General features: G+C 66.7%; 3 protein-coding genes across 11 annotated transcripts in view; 1 reads left to right on the forward strand and 2 right to left on the reverse strand.

Annotated features, from left to right (window-relative positions):
* LOC111154691 (cyclin-dependent kinase 11B) overlaps nucleotides 1–657 on the forward strand; it is a 31,437-nt gene extending 30,780 nt beyond the window's left edge. For all 3 annotated transcript variants that reach the window (XM_022514528.1, XM_022514530.1, XM_022514529.1), the window contains 2 exons: nucleotides 28–217; nucleotides 312–657. In XM_022514528.1, the coding sequence (XP_022370236.1) occupies nucleotides 28–217; nucleotides 312–404 (283 nt within the window). In that variant the 3' untranslated portion in view covers nucleotides 405–657. The remainder of the gene's footprint in view (nucleotides 1–27; nucleotides 218–311) is intronic.
* A 921-nt stretch (nucleotides 658–1,578) lies between these two features.
* Nucleotides 1,579–5,434, reverse strand: LOC111154711 (matrix metallopeptidase 23B). Of its 2 annotated transcripts, none has more exons than XM_022514565.1 (8): nucleotides 3,782–5,434; nucleotides 3,303–3,442; nucleotides 3,081–3,220; nucleotides 2,849–2,947; nucleotides 2,326–2,490; nucleotides 2,137–2,247; nucleotides 1,909–2,035; nucleotides 1,579–1,820 (listed from the first exon to the last, which is right to left on the reverse strand). In XM_022514565.1, the coding sequence occupies exons 1-8, from the start codon at nucleotides 3,938–3,940 to the stop codon at nucleotides 1,646–1,648; spliced, it is 1,116 nt and encodes a 371-aa protein (XP_022370273.1). In that variant the 5' UTR covers nucleotides 3,941–5,434; the 3' UTR covers nucleotides 1,579–1,645. The 2 variants fall into 2 exon arrangements, with proteins under 2 accessions (XP_022370273.1, XP_022370272.1); XM_022514564.1 differs by having other exon boundaries at nucleotides 2,849–3,016.
* A 159-nt stretch (nucleotides 5,435–5,593) lies between these two features.
* LOC111154699 (mindbomb E3 ubiquitin protein ligase 2) lies at nucleotides 5,594–17,467 on the reverse strand. 6 transcript variants are annotated; one of them, XM_022514547.1, is made up of 19 exons: nucleotides 17,268–17,467; nucleotides 11,862–12,131; nucleotides 11,608–11,779; nucleotides 10,639–10,745; nucleotides 10,360–10,554; nucleotides 10,049–10,191; nucleotides 9,840–9,935; nucleotides 8,780–8,884; nucleotides 8,535–8,697; nucleotides 8,320–8,453; nucleotides 8,081–8,229; nucleotides 7,840–7,996; nucleotides 7,593–7,753; nucleotides 7,361–7,487; nucleotides 7,025–7,258; nucleotides 6,379–6,557; nucleotides 6,111–6,298; nucleotides 5,968–6,033; nucleotides 5,594–5,868 (listed from the first exon to the last, which is right to left on the reverse strand). In XM_022514547.1, exons 2-19 carry the CDS (start codon nucleotides 12,106–12,108, stop codon nucleotides 5,630–5,632), a joined length of 2,862 nt encoding a protein of 953 aa, XP_022370255.1. In that variant the 5' UTR covers nucleotides 12,109–12,131; nucleotides 17,268–17,467; the 3' UTR covers nucleotides 5,594–5,629. The 6 variants fall into 6 exon arrangements, with proteins under 6 accessions (XP_022370255.1, XP_022370254.1, XP_022370250.1 ...); XM_022514546.1 differs by having other exon boundaries at nucleotides 9,840–9,947; XM_022514542.1 differs by lacking the exon at nucleotides 17,268–17,467 and having other exon boundaries at nucleotides 8,780–8,881; nucleotides 9,840–9,947; nucleotides 11,862–13,330.
* Nucleotides 17,468–17,907: the final 440 nt, after the last annotated feature.

Raw genomic sequence — 17,907 nt, forward strand, 5'->3', positions numbered from 1 at the left:
GGACACCAAGGGCTCTTCTTCCCCCAGGTTCCTAACCTACTTCCCTGGGCGGAGAGTCAGCGCAGAGGACGGCCTCAAGCATGAGTATTTCCGAGAGACCCCCCTCCCCATCGACCCCTCGATGTTCCCCACGTGGCCCGCCAAGAGTGAGCAGCAAAGGGTCAAGCGTGGCACAAGCCCACGGCCCCCAGAGGGAGGCCTGGGGTACAGCCAGCTGGTGAGGGGCCGGGCTGGCAGAGGGGGGAAGATGTGGGGGCTCCCCGAGGCGAGGCCAGCCCGGCCGGGGCCCCACGGTGCCACTTGCTCCCCAGGGCGACGACGACCTGAAGGAGACGGGCTTCCACCTCACGACCACCAGCCAGGGGGCCTCGGCCGCGGGCCCTGGCTTCAGCCTCAAGTTCTGAGGTTTGGCACGAGCCCACACCCGCCCTGTGGGGGCCGCCCAGCAGGACTTGGCCGGGACCAGGGCGGGTGCCGGAGGCAGCACCTGGGTCCAGACCCAGGCCCTGCTCCGCCTGGGCGCGGCTGCCGCGGGCTGGCGTGGCCGCGGATCTCCACCTCGAGCCTCAGACTGCCCGTCTCGTTTGCTTTTCCACGTTTTATTTCATCTTGGCTTGTAAATTTGTAGAATTAAACCACATTTTCCTTGTTGTGAAAGGAAAGGCTGTATTTTTCAGTGCGTCAGACTTGCCGCGCGGGGAGTGGAGGCGCACCGTCGGGGGGTCCCGCGCTCGCCGCGGGCGGGCTGGCCTTGGTGTGGAACGAGGTCGGGGGCAGGATTTTCTCTACTTTTAATCTTCGGGCTCCCGCTTCACACCCTCCTGCCCCTCCCTCAGGGCATCCATGGCCCCGGGCCCCTCAGAGCCCGTGTGCAAGCTCTTGGCCACGGTGGGTTTTGTACAAACTTAACGTGTTTCAAGACGGCAGTAAAACGCTCTTGGAGGAGAGCTCCGGCGCGCCCTTCCACAGCTGGCCCCTAGCGGACGAGGCCTGCCCTCGTGCTGCCTGGCGGGGCCTCGGGCCCGCGTTCTCCGGGTGGAGGCCTCGGACCCCGTGCTGGCCGGGCTCTTCCTGGCCTGCCAGGTCTCGGGCTCCCGGTCTAGCGGGACGGGGCGTCGCTGTGGCAAACGGGGGTGCTTGCCACTGCCCAGGGTGTCCACCAGCTCCACTCTCCCTTCTGTTGGCACCAGCAGCTCCTCCCCCAACTCCGGTGTCGGCCCTCACTCTCGGGCCTCACCCGCCCCAACCCCCATCCCACTCCTTTGGCGGCCTTGCGGGCACAGCGGCCTGCCCTTCTCGGCCTTCCTGCCTCCCGCGCCCCTGAGCAACCCCAAGACACTTCCAGGGACCCCGGGCTGCTTGGGCTCAGCCTGCTCTCCTGGGGATGCTCCACATTTGTGCCTTCGTTTACCCCATTTCCCCGGGAAAAGCCCGCCGTGGCCTGGGCCTCTGAGGACCGCATCCTCACCCCAAGGAGCTGTGGGGAAGTTGGGGTGTCCCGGCCACAGGCTCCCCACATGAAGCGGAGCACAGGCCGAGCGGCCCCACCCCGCGGGCCCCAAGGCTGGCCGCCCTCCCGCCCAAGAAAGGCGCGCAGGCTTCAGAGAGAAAGTGCTTTATGAGCGGCCTCGGCCCCGCGGGCAGCTCAGCCGCGCACGCGGACCCGCCAGGAGTACGTGCTGAGCACGCGCTGCCGCTGGCGCACCACGCACGTGTAGGTGCCCTCGTTGATGGCGTTGGCGATGATGCTCAGGTGCGCCTCGCCCAGCGCCAGGTAGCCGGGGTAGGAGAACTCCAGGGGCTCCTGGTCCTTGTACCAGCTGCGGGGAGCAGGGCACGAGGCTGGCCGGGGTCCCGAGTCCCCGCCACCCACCCTCGGTGGGGAGGGCACAGGGCAGGGCCACTCACTACACTTTGCCTTTCTTGTGCAGGATCTTCTGGCCACAGCGGAAGGTCACGTTCCGGCCCTCGGGCACCAGCCTGGTCTTGGTTCTGGGCGGGGGCGCGGTGGCAGCCACCGTGGGGAAGGGAAACTCTGCAGAGCGGCGGGAGGGGCCGGCTCAGAGAGGGCCACCGCGGCACCCCCCCCACCCCGCCTCCGGCCAGAGCCGGCCAACAGAGGGGCCGCGGCCTCACCGTAGCAGAAGTCACAGCTGCTGGGGCAGAGCCTCTTCATGAGCCTGCGGCGGGTGTCGCAGAAGCCCCTCCGGGCCCAGGATGTGCACACAAAGAGCCGGTCCAGGCAGCCTGCAGGAGGTTGACCCGGCCTTAGGCCTTAGGCCTACCCTCCCGCCCGCCCGGCCGCCCAGCCCCCACAGCACTCACCGTACAGCCGGTGCAGCCCCCACAGCTCGTCCTGCGACAGCGTCTTCCAGCCGCGCAGAGTGGCATTCAGGTGCATGAGCGCCCGGCCGTGCTGCGAGTGCATCAGGCCCAGCGCGTGGCCGATCTCGTGGGCCGCTACGTGCACCAGGTCGGTGAGCCAGACGCCTGCGGGGCCCGCGGGTCAGCCCCTCAAGCCCCGGCCCAGCCCTCCCCCGGCTCTGCCGACGGTGGCCTGCCGGCGCTGCGGCCCGCGGAGCCTCCCTCAGCACAGCCATGGGAAGATAAGAATGTTCCAGAGGCAGTGAGCTCGGTCCCCAGGAATGCAGCTCCAGCTCCGTCTCCAGCAGCAGGGCGGCGGGGGGGGGGGGGGGGTTTGTTCAGGGCTCCTGGAACCCAGGCCTATGGCCTCCTCCCAGCCTCCCCCTTCCTGCCTACTTGACCCTAAATCGCAGCCACCACCCCCAAAGCCCTCCTGCTGTGCCCACCCTGGTGCAGAGGGCCCCGCAGGAGTCCAGGCCATCACCTTTCTTCCAGCTGTAGCGCGTGGGGCCCAGGACCCAGTACTCGCTGTCGTCAAAGTGGATGCCGCCGTGCGGAGGGAAGAAGGCGTGCGCCAGCTCGCCTGTCGGGCCATCGAAACAGTGGTGCAGCGCGGAGACCAGGCAGTCCGTGTGGTTGACCGGGTAGAAGCCTGGGGGAGCACAGGGCTGAGAGGGGGCCACAGGGCCAGGCGGGGGCGGGGGCACGGCGCGCACCTATGCGGAGGTCGCTGGGCTGCTCAGGGGCCACCTCTCGGAAGCTGAAGGGGGACACGTCACTCCACATGCGGAAGGCGGTAGCCAGGCCCCGCCGGGTCTCACTGGGGCTCAGCAGGTTCCGCGGGAAGGAGAGGATCCTGGGATGGGGGTTAAGGTCAAGGGTGGTGGCAGGGCTAGGGCACGCTCCCCTGTGCCCACCGTCCTGAGCCACCGTCACACCTGTAGGTGAGGTTGAAGTGGTCCCAGCGCAGCCTGGCTGGGGTCAGCGTGTATCGGCGTCTGCGGGGCACCTGGAGGGGCGGAGGACCGGGTCCTGGAGTGGCGAAGACATCCGCCTGGTAGGGTGCGGCGACGGCTCCCTTCAAGGAAAGCGAGTGCTCGTGGGGACACAGTAGGGACCGTCCCCATGTCTGAAAAAGCTTGGAAAAAGAACTAAAGAAAGCAGGCGGGTGCGTGCTTCAGGGAGCCTTGAAATTCCCTCCTTTGGTCTTCCTGCGAGTTTGGGTTTTCTAGCCCAGCCAGCGTGCTGCTTCCACAGCCAGGAAAGAAGGTTACTAACCACAGCCCAGGTCGGACTGGGCGGAGCTGGAGGCCTGATACTGGCTTCCTCCTCCCCCTCCCCCCTCCCCCCCTGGGGACACGCAGGCTCTCAGACTCCCCGGCCACCCACCCGTCCGCCCAGCCACACCCGCTCTCACCTGTGCCCCGCTGGCCCCCAACCGGGCGGCAGGAGCCCCGAGCCGGGCCAGCAGCAGGAGTGCGGGCAGCAGGCACAGGGCGCCCAGCACGGCTTCCAGCCGGCGGGCCTGGGCTTGGGCCCCCGACGCCGCTGAGGACATGCAGGCCCCAAGGCCCATGGCGCCTGCGGACTCACTGTCGGGGCCTCGGGCCCAGTGGGGCTGCGCGGGGAGGTGCTGCGAGCGGCTCGGGTTACAGGGATGCGTGCAGGGGGAGGTGCGTGCCCCTGAAGGGAACAAGCTGGCTGGCCGTCCCCACTGTCAGGACGGTCCTGCCGCCAGCCTGGGGTGCGGACCCGGGGCCTGTGGGTCGGTGGCAGCAGCCTGGGCAGGGCCTGCTGGGCGGGGTCACGTGGGGGGTGGGGGCGAGGAGGGCCCGGCAGCGAGAGAAAGGATAGACAGACGCCAGAGGCTCCGGCGAAGGGAAGGGTAGGCAGTTGGGGTCCCCAGTCCTCTTCCACTGGATGGAGCTCCTCCAGCTCCCTGACCAGCGAGCGAGACCTGGGAGAGCAGGCTCTGTTCTCACCAACTCAGGACCTGTCCCCTGCCCCAGCGGCTGCCTGACCCAGGTCCTGGAGAGAGGGGTGGGGACGAGGAGTGTGAGCACTGGGTGCTTGGGGCGGGCAAGAGGCAGGGACGTGGGGACAGCACCCCAGAGAACCAGGTGCGGTAGCTGAAGGCAGCAGACCCTATGGAGCTAAAAGGGAAGCGAACGAGGTGCGGGCTTTGTGGGAGCAGGGAAGCCCGGGCTGGGGCCGAGGCCGGGAACGGGCCTGGGTTGGGGGGCCAGGGGATCAGCGTCCTGAGGCTGGAAGCCTCGACGGGGCGGCCTGTTCGGGAGGCCTGAGAGGGCCGGAGCAGACAGGGACTGGTGCGGGGAGGGAGCAGAGGAAGAGGCAGACCAGGCCGGGGGGCTTGGCACTCCGTGTTCTCCATCCAGGCCTCGCGCCCAGAGTGAGAGCCGCGCGCCAGGCCAGCGGGGTCAGTGCCAAGCTGCTGGCCGACAGCCGGGAGGCTCCGGGGGAGCATTTCGGGTAGTTCTTGGAAAGCGCCCTGACCGGCTGCGGAGCCCAGTGGAGAGCTGCACCCCTGCTCTTCATGGCGGAATACTTGCCCCAACAAACGGCTCCCTTCTGCCCTGGGTCTGCCTTCTCCCCCGGGGCCCTGTTCCGGCCTACCACGCTCAAGGGTCGGTAAGACCCTACCCATGCCCCCACCCCGCCCGAAACCCCTTCCCCAACTCTCTGCTTAGCAGAGACCCTACCCGCCGAGAGAGAACAGGGTCAGAGACGACCTCACAGCCCGCGGGGGTTAGAGAAAGGGGCAGTGAGGGCGACGCAGCAGCGGGTCGGGGGAAGCCCACCAGCGGGGTGGACACCGGGACTTCTGGCGGACACCACGTCCCCAGGCTCCATACTTCCGCGGCCCCAGGCCGGGAGCCTGGGAGGCGGCCTGCGTCTCGGCCCGGGGGCAGGACTCCGGCTCCCGGGACGGGGTCTGCGCGGGGGTCTGGAAGCGTCAGCGCTAGAAAAGGCAGGACGCGCGAGGCACGGGCCAAAGCGCAGAGCCCGGCGCGGAGGGGGAGGGGGGCGCCGCGCAGGCCAGCCCGGGTCGGGGGCAGCGACGGGGCGGGGCGGGACCCCGGGGCGGACAACCACCCCCATCCCCGCCCCGAGCCCGCCCCAGGCAGGCACCAAGCGGAAAAGTCCGAGAATCTTTTTATAAAACACGGCGCGGGGGCCTGCGAAGGCGACGGGGGGACGTGGCTCCGGAAGGCGGCGGGCGCGGCCGGGGCGCGGGGCGGGGGGGCTACACGAAGATCTGGATGCGGTCGCGGATGGGCTGGCGGCAGATGGGGCAGGCGCTGAGCGCGGCGCCGCAGGGTGCGCACGCGCCGTGGCCGCACTGGAACACGAGGCGGATGTGGCTGTCGATGCAGATGGGGCAGGTGATGCGCTCCTCCATCTGCCGGTAGCGGCTCTGCAGCTCCTCCACCAGCTGCCGCGGCGGGCCGGGCGCCGGGGTCGCGCTGGCCACCTCCGTGCCGTCTGCGGGCCGGCACCGGGGACGGGTGGGGGAAGGCAAGGGTGAGGGGAGGCGGGGCCGCGAGCCGGCGGGGCGGGGCGGGGCGGGGGGCGGGCACGCACCTGGGCGCAGCTTCTTGCCGATGGCCACCTGGCACCTGATGCACTTCTTCATCCTGCGCGCGCACTCTGCGGGGCGGGGGTTCGGTCGGGCGGGTGCGCGTGGACTCGGGCACCCCCCGCACCCCCGCAGCCCCCGCACTCACCCTCGCACACCGTGCGGTGCTGGCACGGCGAGAACAGCACCAGCAGCGCCAGCTCCGAGCACACCAGGCACTCCGCGGCCTCGGGCCCCGACGGCGCGGCCACGTGCAGGTTCGTCACGGTGTTGGGGGACCCCAGCACCAGCCTCGGGCCCGCGGCCGCGCCCCCGCTGCCGCCCGCATGCCGCTCCCTGCGGTGGGAGGAGGGGGCTTGAAAGCGGCCCCGGTCGGGGGAGGGCGCCCGGGCCCACACCAACCCCGCCGGGCTCACCGGAAGCGCTGCGCGCAGCCCTGCAGGGCCTTGCGCACGCGGCCCTCGGCGGCCAGGTCCAGCGGGCTCCGGCCGCGGTGGTTGGCATAGCTCAGGTCGGCGCCCTCCAGCGCCAGGAAGCAGGCGATCGCCGTGCCCGCCGTCAGCTCCCCGCTGCCCGGGAGGCCCGAAGCCTGTAGCTGGGCGGCAGACAGAGGCCGGTGAGGGCGGGCGCGCCGGAGCAGGCCCCAGGGCAGGCCCAGTGGCCGTCGGGGACGCCCTACCAGCCCCCGGCTGCCTGGGCCTCGGGTCAGAGCCTCGGGCACCCCATCACCATCTGAGGCCGTGGGAACAGGAAGGAGGCAGACAGGAAAGGGGCCCCCACCAGGGAGCCCCAGGCGAGGGGCTGGAGTTCCCAGACGGTACCCCCCCACACACACCCCACACCACATCCCCTTTCCCAGGCTGGTCAGGCCACGCTGCCCTGACGGGTGGCAGAAAACGCCTCTGGCAAACCCCAGCGCCCCAGCCCAACCCACCCCCACTAAGGCCTGGCTTCCTGGGCAGACGCCCACAGCCGAGGTGGACGGTCCCTCAGGCCCCGCCTGTTGCCTGCAGCTGGGCAGCCCGGCCGACTTCCGCAGCACCCAGATGCGCACTTCCTCACCCTGGACAGCAGCTGTAAGGGCCCTGGGTCCCCCCCGGCCCCGTCAGCCACCAGAGGCAGCAGCTGATGGCGCTGCAGCGCCACGTGCAGGGCCGTGTCCCCCTCCTCATCCTCAGCATTGACGCTGCAGCCCGCGTCCACCAGCAGCGGTACCAGCCCCACGTGGGCCTGCTGCACGGCCAGGTGCAGCGGGGACTGGAGCTTCCGGTTGCGGACGTTCACGTCACAGCGGCCCTGAGGGAAGGGCAGAGGGGGTGGGCACCGGCTCAGCCCGGGGACCCCAGCTGGGTCCTGACCCCCAAGGCCCCAGGCTGGTCCAGGGCCCCGTGTCCACACCTCGCGGATGAGAACCTGGGCCACCTCCTGGTGGTTGTTAAGGGCGGCCAAGTGCAAGGCCGTGAAGCCGTCCTCCTTCTTGGCATCCACCAGCTGGCGTGCGCGAGCAAGAATCCTCCTGACAGCTCTGGGGGAGCGGGGAGATGTGCCTGGGGTCCAGACTGTGCCCCCAGTGGCCCAGCAGCACCACGGGAGTCTGGTCCACTGGGTGTGCCCCTCCCCCCCGACTCACAGCGTGTGGCCCTTGAGGGACGCATGGTGCAGCAGGGTGAAGCCCTGGCTGTTAGTGGCGGTGACGTCGATGCCCGGCACCTCAGTGAGGACCTCCACGATGCCGCTGGCGCCAGCGCCCACTGAGATGGCACAGTGCAGAGGCGTGTTGGCATGCGCGTCCTGCCGGCGGGGACCCAGGGGTCACTCGACAGGAAGGTCAACACCATTGCGTCCTTGAGCCCAGGGCCAGCGGACCCAGCACTTACGGGCAGGTTGACGTCACAGCCGCGCTCACAGAGGACCCTCACGACCTCCAGGAAGCCCCTCTGCACGGCCACATGTAGGGCTGCGCTCCGGGCGCCGTTCAGGGCATTGGCCCCGCAGCCGGAGCTCAGGAGCAAGTGGGCAGCCTCGGGCTGGTTCCTGACAGGAGAGGGAGCAGGAGGGGCGCGATGCCCACTGACCTGCGGCTGCCCCGCCCCCACCGCACCCTGGACCGGGCCTCACCCCAGGGCGGCGTAGTGCAGCGCCGTGTTGCCCTCGTCATCTGGCAGGTCCGCGGCCGCCCGGGCCTGCAGCAGCAGCCGTACCAGTTCCACCTGGCCCAGGTAGGCGGCCACCTGCAGGGCTGTCCTTCCCTGGTTCTTGGTGTCCACCTGCCGGGAGAGCCCACGGGTCAGTCCCTGTCCTCCTCCCCGCTCCCCGGGGCTGGCCGAAGGGAGGGCAGGGGGGTGTCGGGAACTCGCCTGCTCGGGGTGCCGCCTCAGCAGGTCCAGGGCCCCGGCCGTACTGCCCAGGGCCACCTCCACCACCAGTCTCCCCGGGTGCTCAAGATCACTCTTCTGGGCTCGCAGCTTGTCCAGGGCGACACTCAGGGAGCCTAGGCGGGGCAGGGCTTCAGTTAAGGGACGGCCCAGCGTGGCCCCGCCTCCTGCCGGCCGCCCCAGCCTGGCTCGCGCACTTTTGTTCTCCCTGGCACGCTCAGCCACGTCCAGGTTGGCGTCCTCCTCGGGCCGGTAGGCCACCAGGCAGGAGGGGCTGAAGGTCCACGGCTGACCGCCGACCACCACGCGCAGGTTCCCGTCTCTGAAAACCTTCACCACCTTCCCGACGCGGCCCAGGGCCTGCGTGGGGAGAGAGGAAGGTCACTGGCGGGTCTCCTGGCAGGGCAGGAGGGGAGGTGGGGCTGGGCACCGGGGCACTCACAGGAGCCATGTCATCTGTCCACTCGCCATGCCCAGCCTGCAGCCGCTTCACGGTGTCAAGGTCATCGATGACCCGCACCACATCGCCCACCCAGAAGGCGTTCTGCTGAGTGAGAGAGAGGCACGTGAGGGGCACCCCCAGGCAGGTGTGGCTGCCCTGGGCCATGGAGCAGGAGGGCACCTCCACAGAATAGGCAGACCTGAACTTGACCCCAGCCCCTGCCTCAGAGGTGGAGGAGAGTCACACGTGACCAGGTCAGTCCTGGGTGGGCAGCCCTGGAGCCATGGGGGTGACAGCCAGAGAAGACCAAAGCCAACTCCGGGGGTGAAAGCCAAGGTGGGCCTGTCCCTACACTCAGACAGAGAAGGAGACGGCATGGCCAAGGCCAGTCCAGACTGGCACAGGGGGTGGGGGTGGGACCCTGGGACAACCAGGGGGCAGGGCCAGACTACCATGGGAGTGGGGGTCAGGAGCCACTTCTCCTCCATCCCCAAACCTTTCCTGGCCACTTCCCCCACACCTGTGCCCTCCCCTGTATGAGACTTACACTGCAAACCATGGGCCTCATGGCACCCACCCCAACCCCCCCACCTTCTAGGGGCCAGAACTCCAGGTCCAGAGCCCAGTGCTAGGGGTACACGCCTCCACCCAGGGCCCCGATCCGCATAGCACTGTGCCCACCCCTTTCCCCGCCGCCCTGGGCTGTGTCCACCCTCTTCCTAAAGGGCCTTTCCACTGCCCCAAGTGCTCCCCATGCCACACCACTGAAGAACATTTTAGAAGGTGACTTCCCACCGGTAATGCTACAATGGCTTCTTGGCCCAGCAGGATGAAAGCCAGTGCCCGGGCTGCCGGCCCCCAGCCTCCACCAGTGCCCAGCACCTCACCTGCCTCTGTCCCTTCACGCCGGGATCCCCTCCCTGCGGAACTCAGCCCCTCTGGACCCCACAAAGCCCTCCCCTGTTCCCTAGGGACTGGAGAAAGGCATTCCCAGAGCCGATGAGGTACACGGAGGGGTGCAGAAGCGAACAGACGGGGCTCAGCCCAGCCCCCCATGCACCTTGGTGAGAGCCCCAGGGTGGAAGGTCCAGCGCGTCTCGCGGCCGAACTGCACGCGCACATCCCCACGGTCCGTGATGCGGTGCACGGTGCCCGTCTGTCCGATAAACTGTGGCGGGTCACGGAGGCTGTGGCTGGGTGGAGCGGGAGGGCTGGGGGTCCAGAGGATGTGGGGGGGGGGGGGGGGGCTCAGCAGGCAGGGCGGCTCACCTCCGCCATCCGGGGGTTCCACCCGCCGTGGCCTTCCTGCATCTCCCTCAGGATGTCTGTGTCCAGCAGACACTTAACCTTGTCCCCGTGCTGGAAAGGCTGGCCATCGGCACTCACCCTGCGCTGCAGCTCCGCCGGCTTGCCTGAGGGCGGGCGACAGGCCCCCCTTCAGCGGCGTCACCCCCCCCCAGCGGCGTCCCTCCACGCAGCAACTTCAGCACCCAGCCCCCGCCCAGCGCTGCCCCAGGACCCAGCCAGGGCAGGAGGGCAGCCGGGCAGGCGGGTGTGGTGTCCTTGGGGCCAAACCCTACCGAGCCTTGGGAGATGCTCCTTGTAGTAGAAGCCACCAGCTGCCTCGCCCACACACTTGAGGTCCACCTTGCCCTTGTGGCCCACACGGTACACATTGGTGGTGCCATCGGCCCACGTCACACTGGCCACGCTCCGGCCCGTCTCCACGTCCCAGCCACGGATGTCCACCACTCGGCCTGGCTTCCCTTCCCCTCCTGGGGGGACAGAGGCCCCATGGCAGGCTAAGCCAGTGCCACAAGGCCCACACACAGCCAGCGGCAGCCTAGACCCCCACTCACCGTCCTGTGAGCCCCACTCCCAGTCCGGGCCCCGCACCACCTTCGCGCCTTGGAAGATGCCCCTCAACGGGATCCTTGGGAGGCCCTGGCGGGGACTCAGGGTGACCCTGCAAGAGAGCAAGTGGGCGCTGGGCCACGGGGAGGCAGGGGAGGGTGCGAGCCCGGCCCCACCCGGCTCTCAGGGAGGAGGGCTGGCCCCGCTGGTCAGTGCCCTCCACTCTGGGCCCCCTCACAGCGTGGCCTCCACGTGTGCCGCCCTCCCTCCACACCTGCTGCCCCTACTGAACTGCTGAGCTGTTAGGGTTGCCCCAGAGTTCAGCGCACAGCTTGGCCCAGGGAGGGCTCAGCACAGAGAAACAGAAGAGTGAGGAACACAGGCTTGCCCAGAGGCGCCCAGACAGCTGGTCCCCCTTCCTGCTCTGGCCAGCAGGCAGCTGGGATCGAACACACACCCTCCCCCAGGCACGGGGACCAGTCCAGGAGATGGGGCAGCAGCCTCTTGTGGGCGGGGCCTCTGGGTGGCCGCCCCAGCCCAGGAGATCCTCCCAGCTTCGTCCCCTCCGCACGCCCCCTCCAGCGACAGAGCCCCCTAGGCTGGCCAGCAGGGTGTCCCCAGCTGCGTCTCTGGGTTAGTTCCCAGCACGGGCCACTGGGGCTCCCACTGGGGATGCCGGCCACACAGGCCATCCCAGTGCCCCCGGCACAGCTGCCCGGGGGAGCCAGCCTGGCTCGTGCCAGGACAGACACACGCCCCCGCACAGCACCAACCTCTGCAGGCCGCTCCAGCGGACAGGGCTACCTTCCATGGCACGTGGGGCCTGGTGTCAGTGACCAGGCCTCTGGAGGGGCCATGACCTCGGTCACTCTTCCAGGAAGCAGCTCAGGAAGGGCTCAAGCTGCAGCCTGGGGAGCGCGTGGCCGGGGCCAAGGCCGGCTCCAGGCCTGGGGGGCCGCCGGCTAGAAACTCACGGGCGGGAGTGGGCCGTCTCGTAGCGCTCGAAGGCGTGGGCCAGGTCGTGCCTGTTGTGCATGTAGCACTGCGTGCACAGGTCGTAGTCGAAGCAGACGCGGCACTTCCAGCGCATGCCCCGCAGCCCGTGCTTCTTGCAGCAGTCGCAGATGATGTTGGGGTGGCGAACGCCTGGGGGCAGGGCAGGGTCAGGGTGCACCAGGCCCCGCCCCACCCCCACGCCCCAGGCGCCACCGTGGACTCACGCACGCACCGATCTGCGCGTTGTCGTAGAGCAGCAGGTCGTGCGCGCCCTGGTAGCCTGCGCGGTAGTTGGTGCGGGTGCCGTGGTCCCACTGCACGACTACCGTGCGGTCAGGGGTTGAGGGGCTACCATGGCGGCCAAGCTCCACCACCGTGCCCACGCCGCCCTCACCGCCATCCTGCTGGCCCCATTTCCAGTCCACGCCGCGCACCACACGCATGCCCACCTGCACGCCCGCCTGGGGGTCTGGGTCCATGGTGGGTGGGGCCGCTCCGGGACCTGCAGGCAGACGGGACCCTCAGGCCACATCAAGAAGGCTACACAGGCTCTCACCGGCTCTGTGAGGGCTGCCACGGAGGCAGGTGGGGACAAGTCTGGGAGAGCTAGGCAGGGAGGGGGAGGACAGCATGTGCAAATGTCCTGAGGCTGAAGGAAGTGCGGTAAGTGCATGTGCTATGGACCGCAGGAGGCTCACCTGGCTCACGGCCAGCGCAGGGGACACTAGTCTGGGAAGTGGCACCTGTCCTGGAGGAAAGCTGGGCACCTCTGGAGAGGCCCCTCCAGCCGCTATGAGACCCTGCCTCCAGGTGATCACAGGCAGAAGTAGAGGGGGGCAGTCCTGGTGAGAGGATGGCGGACCCCCAAGGAACAAGACCTGGCAAATGCCCACAGAGGGTCCACCTGTGCCAGCAGACCCAGTTCCGGGTGGTTGGCGCACAGTGGGCTACCAGCACCGACTGTTCTGAAATCGGTGGATTCGCATGGCAGATATTAACACGAAGGTAAGACAACAATGCTTCCAGAAGAAAACGGACTCTTGTTCATGCGGCCGGTGAGTTAGGCTGCACCCATGTCAGGAACTAGCGTCCATCAAGACACCATGAAGAGACTAAAGTGGCCACAGCCCCGAGAAGCCGCCTCTGCCCACAGGGGCCTGTCTCCAGGGCATGCAGGGAACGCAGACATACACGGAGCAGGCGCCCTGAGGTAAAGGGGCACAGCCCTGGCACAGGTGCCCCCTGCCAGACTCATCAGGGTTCCGGTCACCAGGCCACTACTCACGAGGGGGACACTACCCAGGCCGGGGGACAGTGCCTTGAGGTTACTCGAGCTTCTGGGTCCTTCCTGGGGACTGCGGCCCCACCCACTCCAGACTGTACCAGAAGAAGGAGCACCTGTGTTCACGACAACACCGTCCTGTCTCCTCAAGGGTGAACTGGGTCGTGAGATGGGATTTACCCCCAAGGGAGCCTAAACCCCACCCCGTACTAGTCACAGCCCACAGCTGGGAGGCAGAGCTCTGCAGACGCTGAAGGAAGGCAGCCACGTGCCCACCACTGGGATCCATTTACAAAAGGTTCCCAAAGCAGGAGGCAGCAGTGCAGGCCAACACGGGGCTCTGCGACACAGGACCGTCCTACCTCCTGATCCGGCTGCTCGTTACAGGCCAATCGCTTATGACCTAGAACCTGGTATTATTATTTTTTAAAGATTTGCTTGTTTATTTATTTGACAGACCTATCACAAGTAGGCAGAAAGGCAGGCAGGAGCCCCGCTGAGCAGAGAGCCCGATGCGGGGCTCGATCCCCAGGACCCTGGGATCGTGACCTGAGCCGAAGGCAGAGGCTTAACCCACTGAGCCACCCAGGCGCCCCTGGAACCTGGTATTGTATGTTTCTTATTAAAGTTTCTTTGTAATTAATGACACCGCTAGATTTGAAGGACAGCTAAGAGAGAAAATCAACAGGACTTGGAGAGGTGCAGGGACTACCAGACTGGAAGAGGGCAATCAGCACCCCTCTTCTGGAGGGGGTCTGCCATGCTGCCAGCAGGGCTCTAAGGCTAGAAAACCAGCTGGCCCGGGTGTACCTGGCCGTCTCCTCACCATACGCCCAGGAGGCTGGGGGCAGACTGAGGCTGGCTGGCTGTGGCTGAGGACCAGCCAGGTCACTGCCAGCTCCCACTAGGGCCCGGGGGCCCCCTCAGCCACAGGACACTGGCCAACAACACGGGAGGGAAACCACATGTCACCCCTCTACCTGGGTCCCTCCCCAGGATCCTGCGTCCTGCCCTACCACCAAGGCCGACCCTAGGCAACCCAGGCCTGGCCCCCCCAGGAAACACTGCCACCCACTGGAGGCCACTGGTGGGCAGAGAGGAGGGGTGGTGGCCAGCCTTTGCCAGGGGTAGGAGCTGAGCCCCATGGGCCATCTGACACCCACCCTCTGCCCAGCTCCACTCCAAGACCCGTGTCCAGCACAGGGTGAGCAGGGCTGGGCCAGACTCAGTCTGTGGCCCAGACTCGCGTGGGTAGGATCCAGCTCGGACTTCTGCAAATTCTCCTCCCTCCTGCACAGGCTCCTTGGGGCGGCGGCCTCTCCACCCTGCCCATGGAGGACCTCCAGGGGCTTCCACAGAAGCAGGTGAGTGTTTTGGAACGATAAACCTTCCCAACCCACGGACTGATTAGGAGGCTTTCCATGAAGAAACTCCTCACCTCGTGGGCCACTCGGCCTCCCTGTCCTGTCGCTCCCTGGCTGTCCTCCCTTCCGGGCCCTGGCCCCGGCTAACATGGGGCGCCTGGGCCAAGAGCTTCTAATTTCTCCTACAGAGCAGCACCAAGCCCAGGCCTGCCGCCACAAGAACACCCCGAGAAAGCCTGGGACCCCCAGGCACCAACAAGCTCCAGACAGGGGAGGGACGCCACGGACCCCCGCTGGGCCGGTCCCCATGGGCAGCTGCTACAGATACGCAAGCTCGGCAGAGCAGCCCGGCCCGAGCTGGCGGCCTGCGTGCCCCCTCCCCTGCCTCCCTCTGCCGGGAACCTGCTCGCTGGGAAGCCACCAGAACCGCTACTCCTCGCCCTTCCCACACGCCCCTCTGAGCTACACTCAGCCAGAGTGTGCCTCGTCCCAGGCAACCACGAGCCCAAACCTCGTGAGCAGACAGCCCCTCTGCAGGCCCACGCGGGCAGGGGCACCCCACCTGCAGAGCCAGAAATCGGCTCCACGTAGAAATAAAGGACTCAGGGCAGGAAAGGACCCAAGTGTCCTGGGCCGTTCTAGGGCCGGCCGCTCAGCCTGCCCACCCGCTGGCGTTAGGGATCCGCGGGCCTCACACTACAGGTGCATTTCCAACAGGACACAGGGGCACCCGAGAAGGGCAGCAAGCTACGCTAGGAGCCTCCTGGCCTCCTCCCCTGCCCTCTGCTTCAGCGTCTCCATCCGGCACGGCGCCACCTCGACTCAGGCCTGAGCGGAGCCTCCAACAGCACCCCCCCCCCCCCGCTGTCCCTTCCTACAGGGCCTCGGAAGCATCCTGGCACGGCATTCTAGCATGGGGGGCTGGGGAGCTTTCCAAGCCTCTCCATCCCTTCGCTCCGCCCATCTGCCTGGTCTTTGTCAGTCGTCACCATCGTCCCTGGGGCCCAGTGCTGAGCACGCTCCACGGGACGGCAGGTGCCCAGCCCTCCTGGTATCAGGGCTCACTATTCTTCTTCGGCAGATCCCACCAGGGTGTGTGGGGAGGGGTGGCAAGTGGGGAATGGCCCAGGCTCAGGAGTTGGGATGCAGTGACCAAAGCGAGAGAGGCTACAGAGGGAGAAGGCACCACTTCAGTGGGAACATTCACCGAGAGACTGCTTTCTGTCTCTTCCTTTGCCGGAAAAGCTGTATTCTGACATTTTCCTCAGAGTTTACAGGCCATACCCCTGCCTGGTACCCAAACCCTGGCAGAGGCTGTCAAGACATTTTTTTAAAATAACTCTGTGGGGGCTCTTGGTGGCTCAGTTGGTTGGGCGACTGCCTTCGGCTCAGATCATGGTCCTAGAGTCGCGGGACTGAGTCCCGCATTGGGCTCCCAGCTACGCGGGGAGTCTGCTGCTTCCTCTGACCTTCTCCCCTCTCATGCTCTCTCTCCCTCCCTCTCTCTCAAATAAATAAATAAAATCTTCTAAAAAAATAAAATAAAATGACTCTGCAGCAGAGGCATCTGGTTGCCTCAGTCGGGTAAGCATCTGACTCTTGATTTCGGCTCAGGTCTTGACGTCGGGGTCATGAGATCAGGCCCCTCAGGCTCCATGCTCAGCGGGGTCTGCTTAAGATTCTCTCTCCGCCTCCCTCGGACCCTCCCCCTCACTGACATGCGAGGACGCACGGGCACTCTCTCTCTCTCTCTAAAAAAAGAGAAAGACTCTGAGCCGGTCAAAGCACAGGACTGGAAGGACAGACGCACACTTAGCAAAGTTAACTCACCTTAGAACACAGACCAGCCTCAAGTCCGCGCTCCAGACACTCAGCGGCTACTTCTCGGGTCACAAATTGGAAAGCCACTGAGACTTCCTGTCGGAAACTAGCGGCCTTGCCCACACAACGCAGCAAAGCACACAGACAGCCGACAAGCAAGTCTGCAGAAAACAGTTTTCAAAAAGCAGTTTGACGTTTTTAGCATCTAACCACCTCAAGCAAACAGGCAGGCGTCTGGGTCTGTTTTGTTGGGCACTAGTCTCTCTGGTCTCAAGGAACCGCCAGCTCTGGGAGGGCAGAACGACTTCCAAAACATACGTTAGGACAGCATAGAAACAAGAAGTTTTCCCTATTTGTGAATATTTTATTGGAAAAACTTTTAAAAGCCATAAAGATCCAATCCCATTTAGCTAGGAGGTTGGCAAGTTGCCTTTATTCAGAAGAACACAGTTACACGACGCTGACATGACGTGCGACAGGCGGCCGCCACTCCTTTCCCTGTGCCTCCAGCTGTGCCCGGCGATGCTGTCTGAGCGACACCATGTGGGGCACAGTCAACCGGCAAAACTTGGTGCATCACAGGCTCCTGTCATGCAGCAGGTCTGGCTAAGACAAAGGTGGACATTCTGGGTGCTGGGGAGTCTGACCCATTAGCGACTGGGAGGAAGCCCTGAGACAGAGCACCCAGGAACCCCAACTTGACCCAGCAAGAAGACACCTGCTGGGGGAAGGCCCGAAGGAAGGACAGAGCTGTCATCACCTGAATCTCGGACGAGATGGAAGCCCGCAGGTACCCTGCAGACTGGGACGTCCCGCCCCAACCACTGCTCGGGCCACGCCGCAGGGGCAAGGCATTCAGACACTTGTTGCCTCTGGAGCAACAGGCCAGGAGGGGACCCGCCAGGAAGGGCTGCATTTGCCAAGGCTTCCACTTAGCCAGCCTCAGCCCCTGCCCCGCAGGTGCCCACCAGAAAAAGCCTGTCCGGCGCCCCGCCTTGTTCCTTCAATGGGTTCTGAACGCAGAGGACTGGCAAGCCACATGATCAGCCCCCCGCACACAGACGCACACACTCAGAAACAACCCAAACTCCTCTGACACGGCATCGAACAGAAACCACAGGATGAAACAGCAGATCCAAACCGTCACAGCACAAGCTTGTCAAGAGCTCACCTGTCTGGTCGTCCAGTCGCCCCCCCTGCCCGCCTTGAACCTGCCGGCTGCAGCCCTGGCGCCTGGAGACCTGGGGATTGGCCTCTAGCCTTGCCGAGCGTCCAAGCCCAGAGCCATCCAGCCCTGTGGCGCCTGGGAGATACCAAGACGAACAGTTAGCACCACCGACGGGACCGCGGCGGGCGGACGAAGCCGGCTGGTCTGCTCCCGGGCTGCCCGCTGTCTACAAGCCCATTTCCGAGCCAACACCGTGAGGCCCAGCGCTGCCCCGGGGGCCTGCCTCCCGCCTCGCAGGGCTCCCTTAGCTCTGGCGGCCTCGCTCCCGCTGCAGCAGTCCGTCTGGCGCGCGCAGGAGCCGCAGCGACCGAACACGACCTGCCGCCGGGAGCGGAGCCGGAGGGCTGGCGCCCCGGGCACTGCAGACGTCAGGGCCCGGCGCTGCGTCCCGGCCGAGGCTCCGCGGGGACAGCGGGGGCGGGCCGGGCCGGACTGGGCAGGGCGGACGCGCACCCCCAAGCGTGACCCCGCCCCACCAGCCCGGGGCCGCCCCGCCTCCTGCCGTCCCATCCCCCTTCCTCGAGAAGCCGCCCCGGGCCCCGGTCGCGGCCAGACCCTAGTGCCCCCGTCGACCCCTCCACTT

The sequence above is a fragment of the Enhydra lutris genome, unplaced genomic scaffold (genome assembly GCF_002288905.1).
Source record: "Enhydra lutris kenyoni isolate GAN:26980312 unplaced genomic scaffold, ASM228890v2 scaffoldscaffold38, whole genome shotgun sequence".
Lineage (NCBI taxonomy): Eukaryota > Metazoa > Chordata > Mammalia > Carnivora > Mustelidae > Enhydra > Enhydra lutris.

Excerpts from the sequence above, each read along its gene's own strand:
- LOC111154711 (XM_022514564.1), bottom strand. The coding sequence starts at position 3,940 with ATGGGCCTTGGGGCCTGCATGTCCTCAGCGGCGTCGGGGGCCCAAGCC. Across the intron at positions 3,443-3,781 it reads TGGGGGCCAGCGGGGCACAG|GGAGCCGTCGCCGCACCCTA; the intron begins GTGAGAGCGGGT and ends CTTTCCTTGAAG. Across the intron at positions 1,821-1,908 it reads CACAAGAAAGGCAAAGTGTA|CTGGTACAAGGACCAGGAGC; the intron begins GTGAGTGGCCCT and ends TGCTCCCCGCAG.
- LOC111154699 (XM_022514544.1), bottom strand. The coding sequence starts at position 12,108 with ATGGACCCAGACCCCCAGGCGGGCGTGCAGGTGGGCATGCGTGTGGTG. Across the intron at positions 9,948-10,048 it reads GGAACCCCCGGATGGCGGAG|TTTATCGGACAGACGGGCAC; the intron begins GTGAGCCGCCCT and ends GACCCGCCACAG. Across the intron at positions 6,299-6,378 it reads GGCTGCGCGCAGCGCTTCCG|GGAGCGGCATGCGGGCGGCA; the intron begins GTGAGCCCGGCG and ends CTCCCACCGCAG.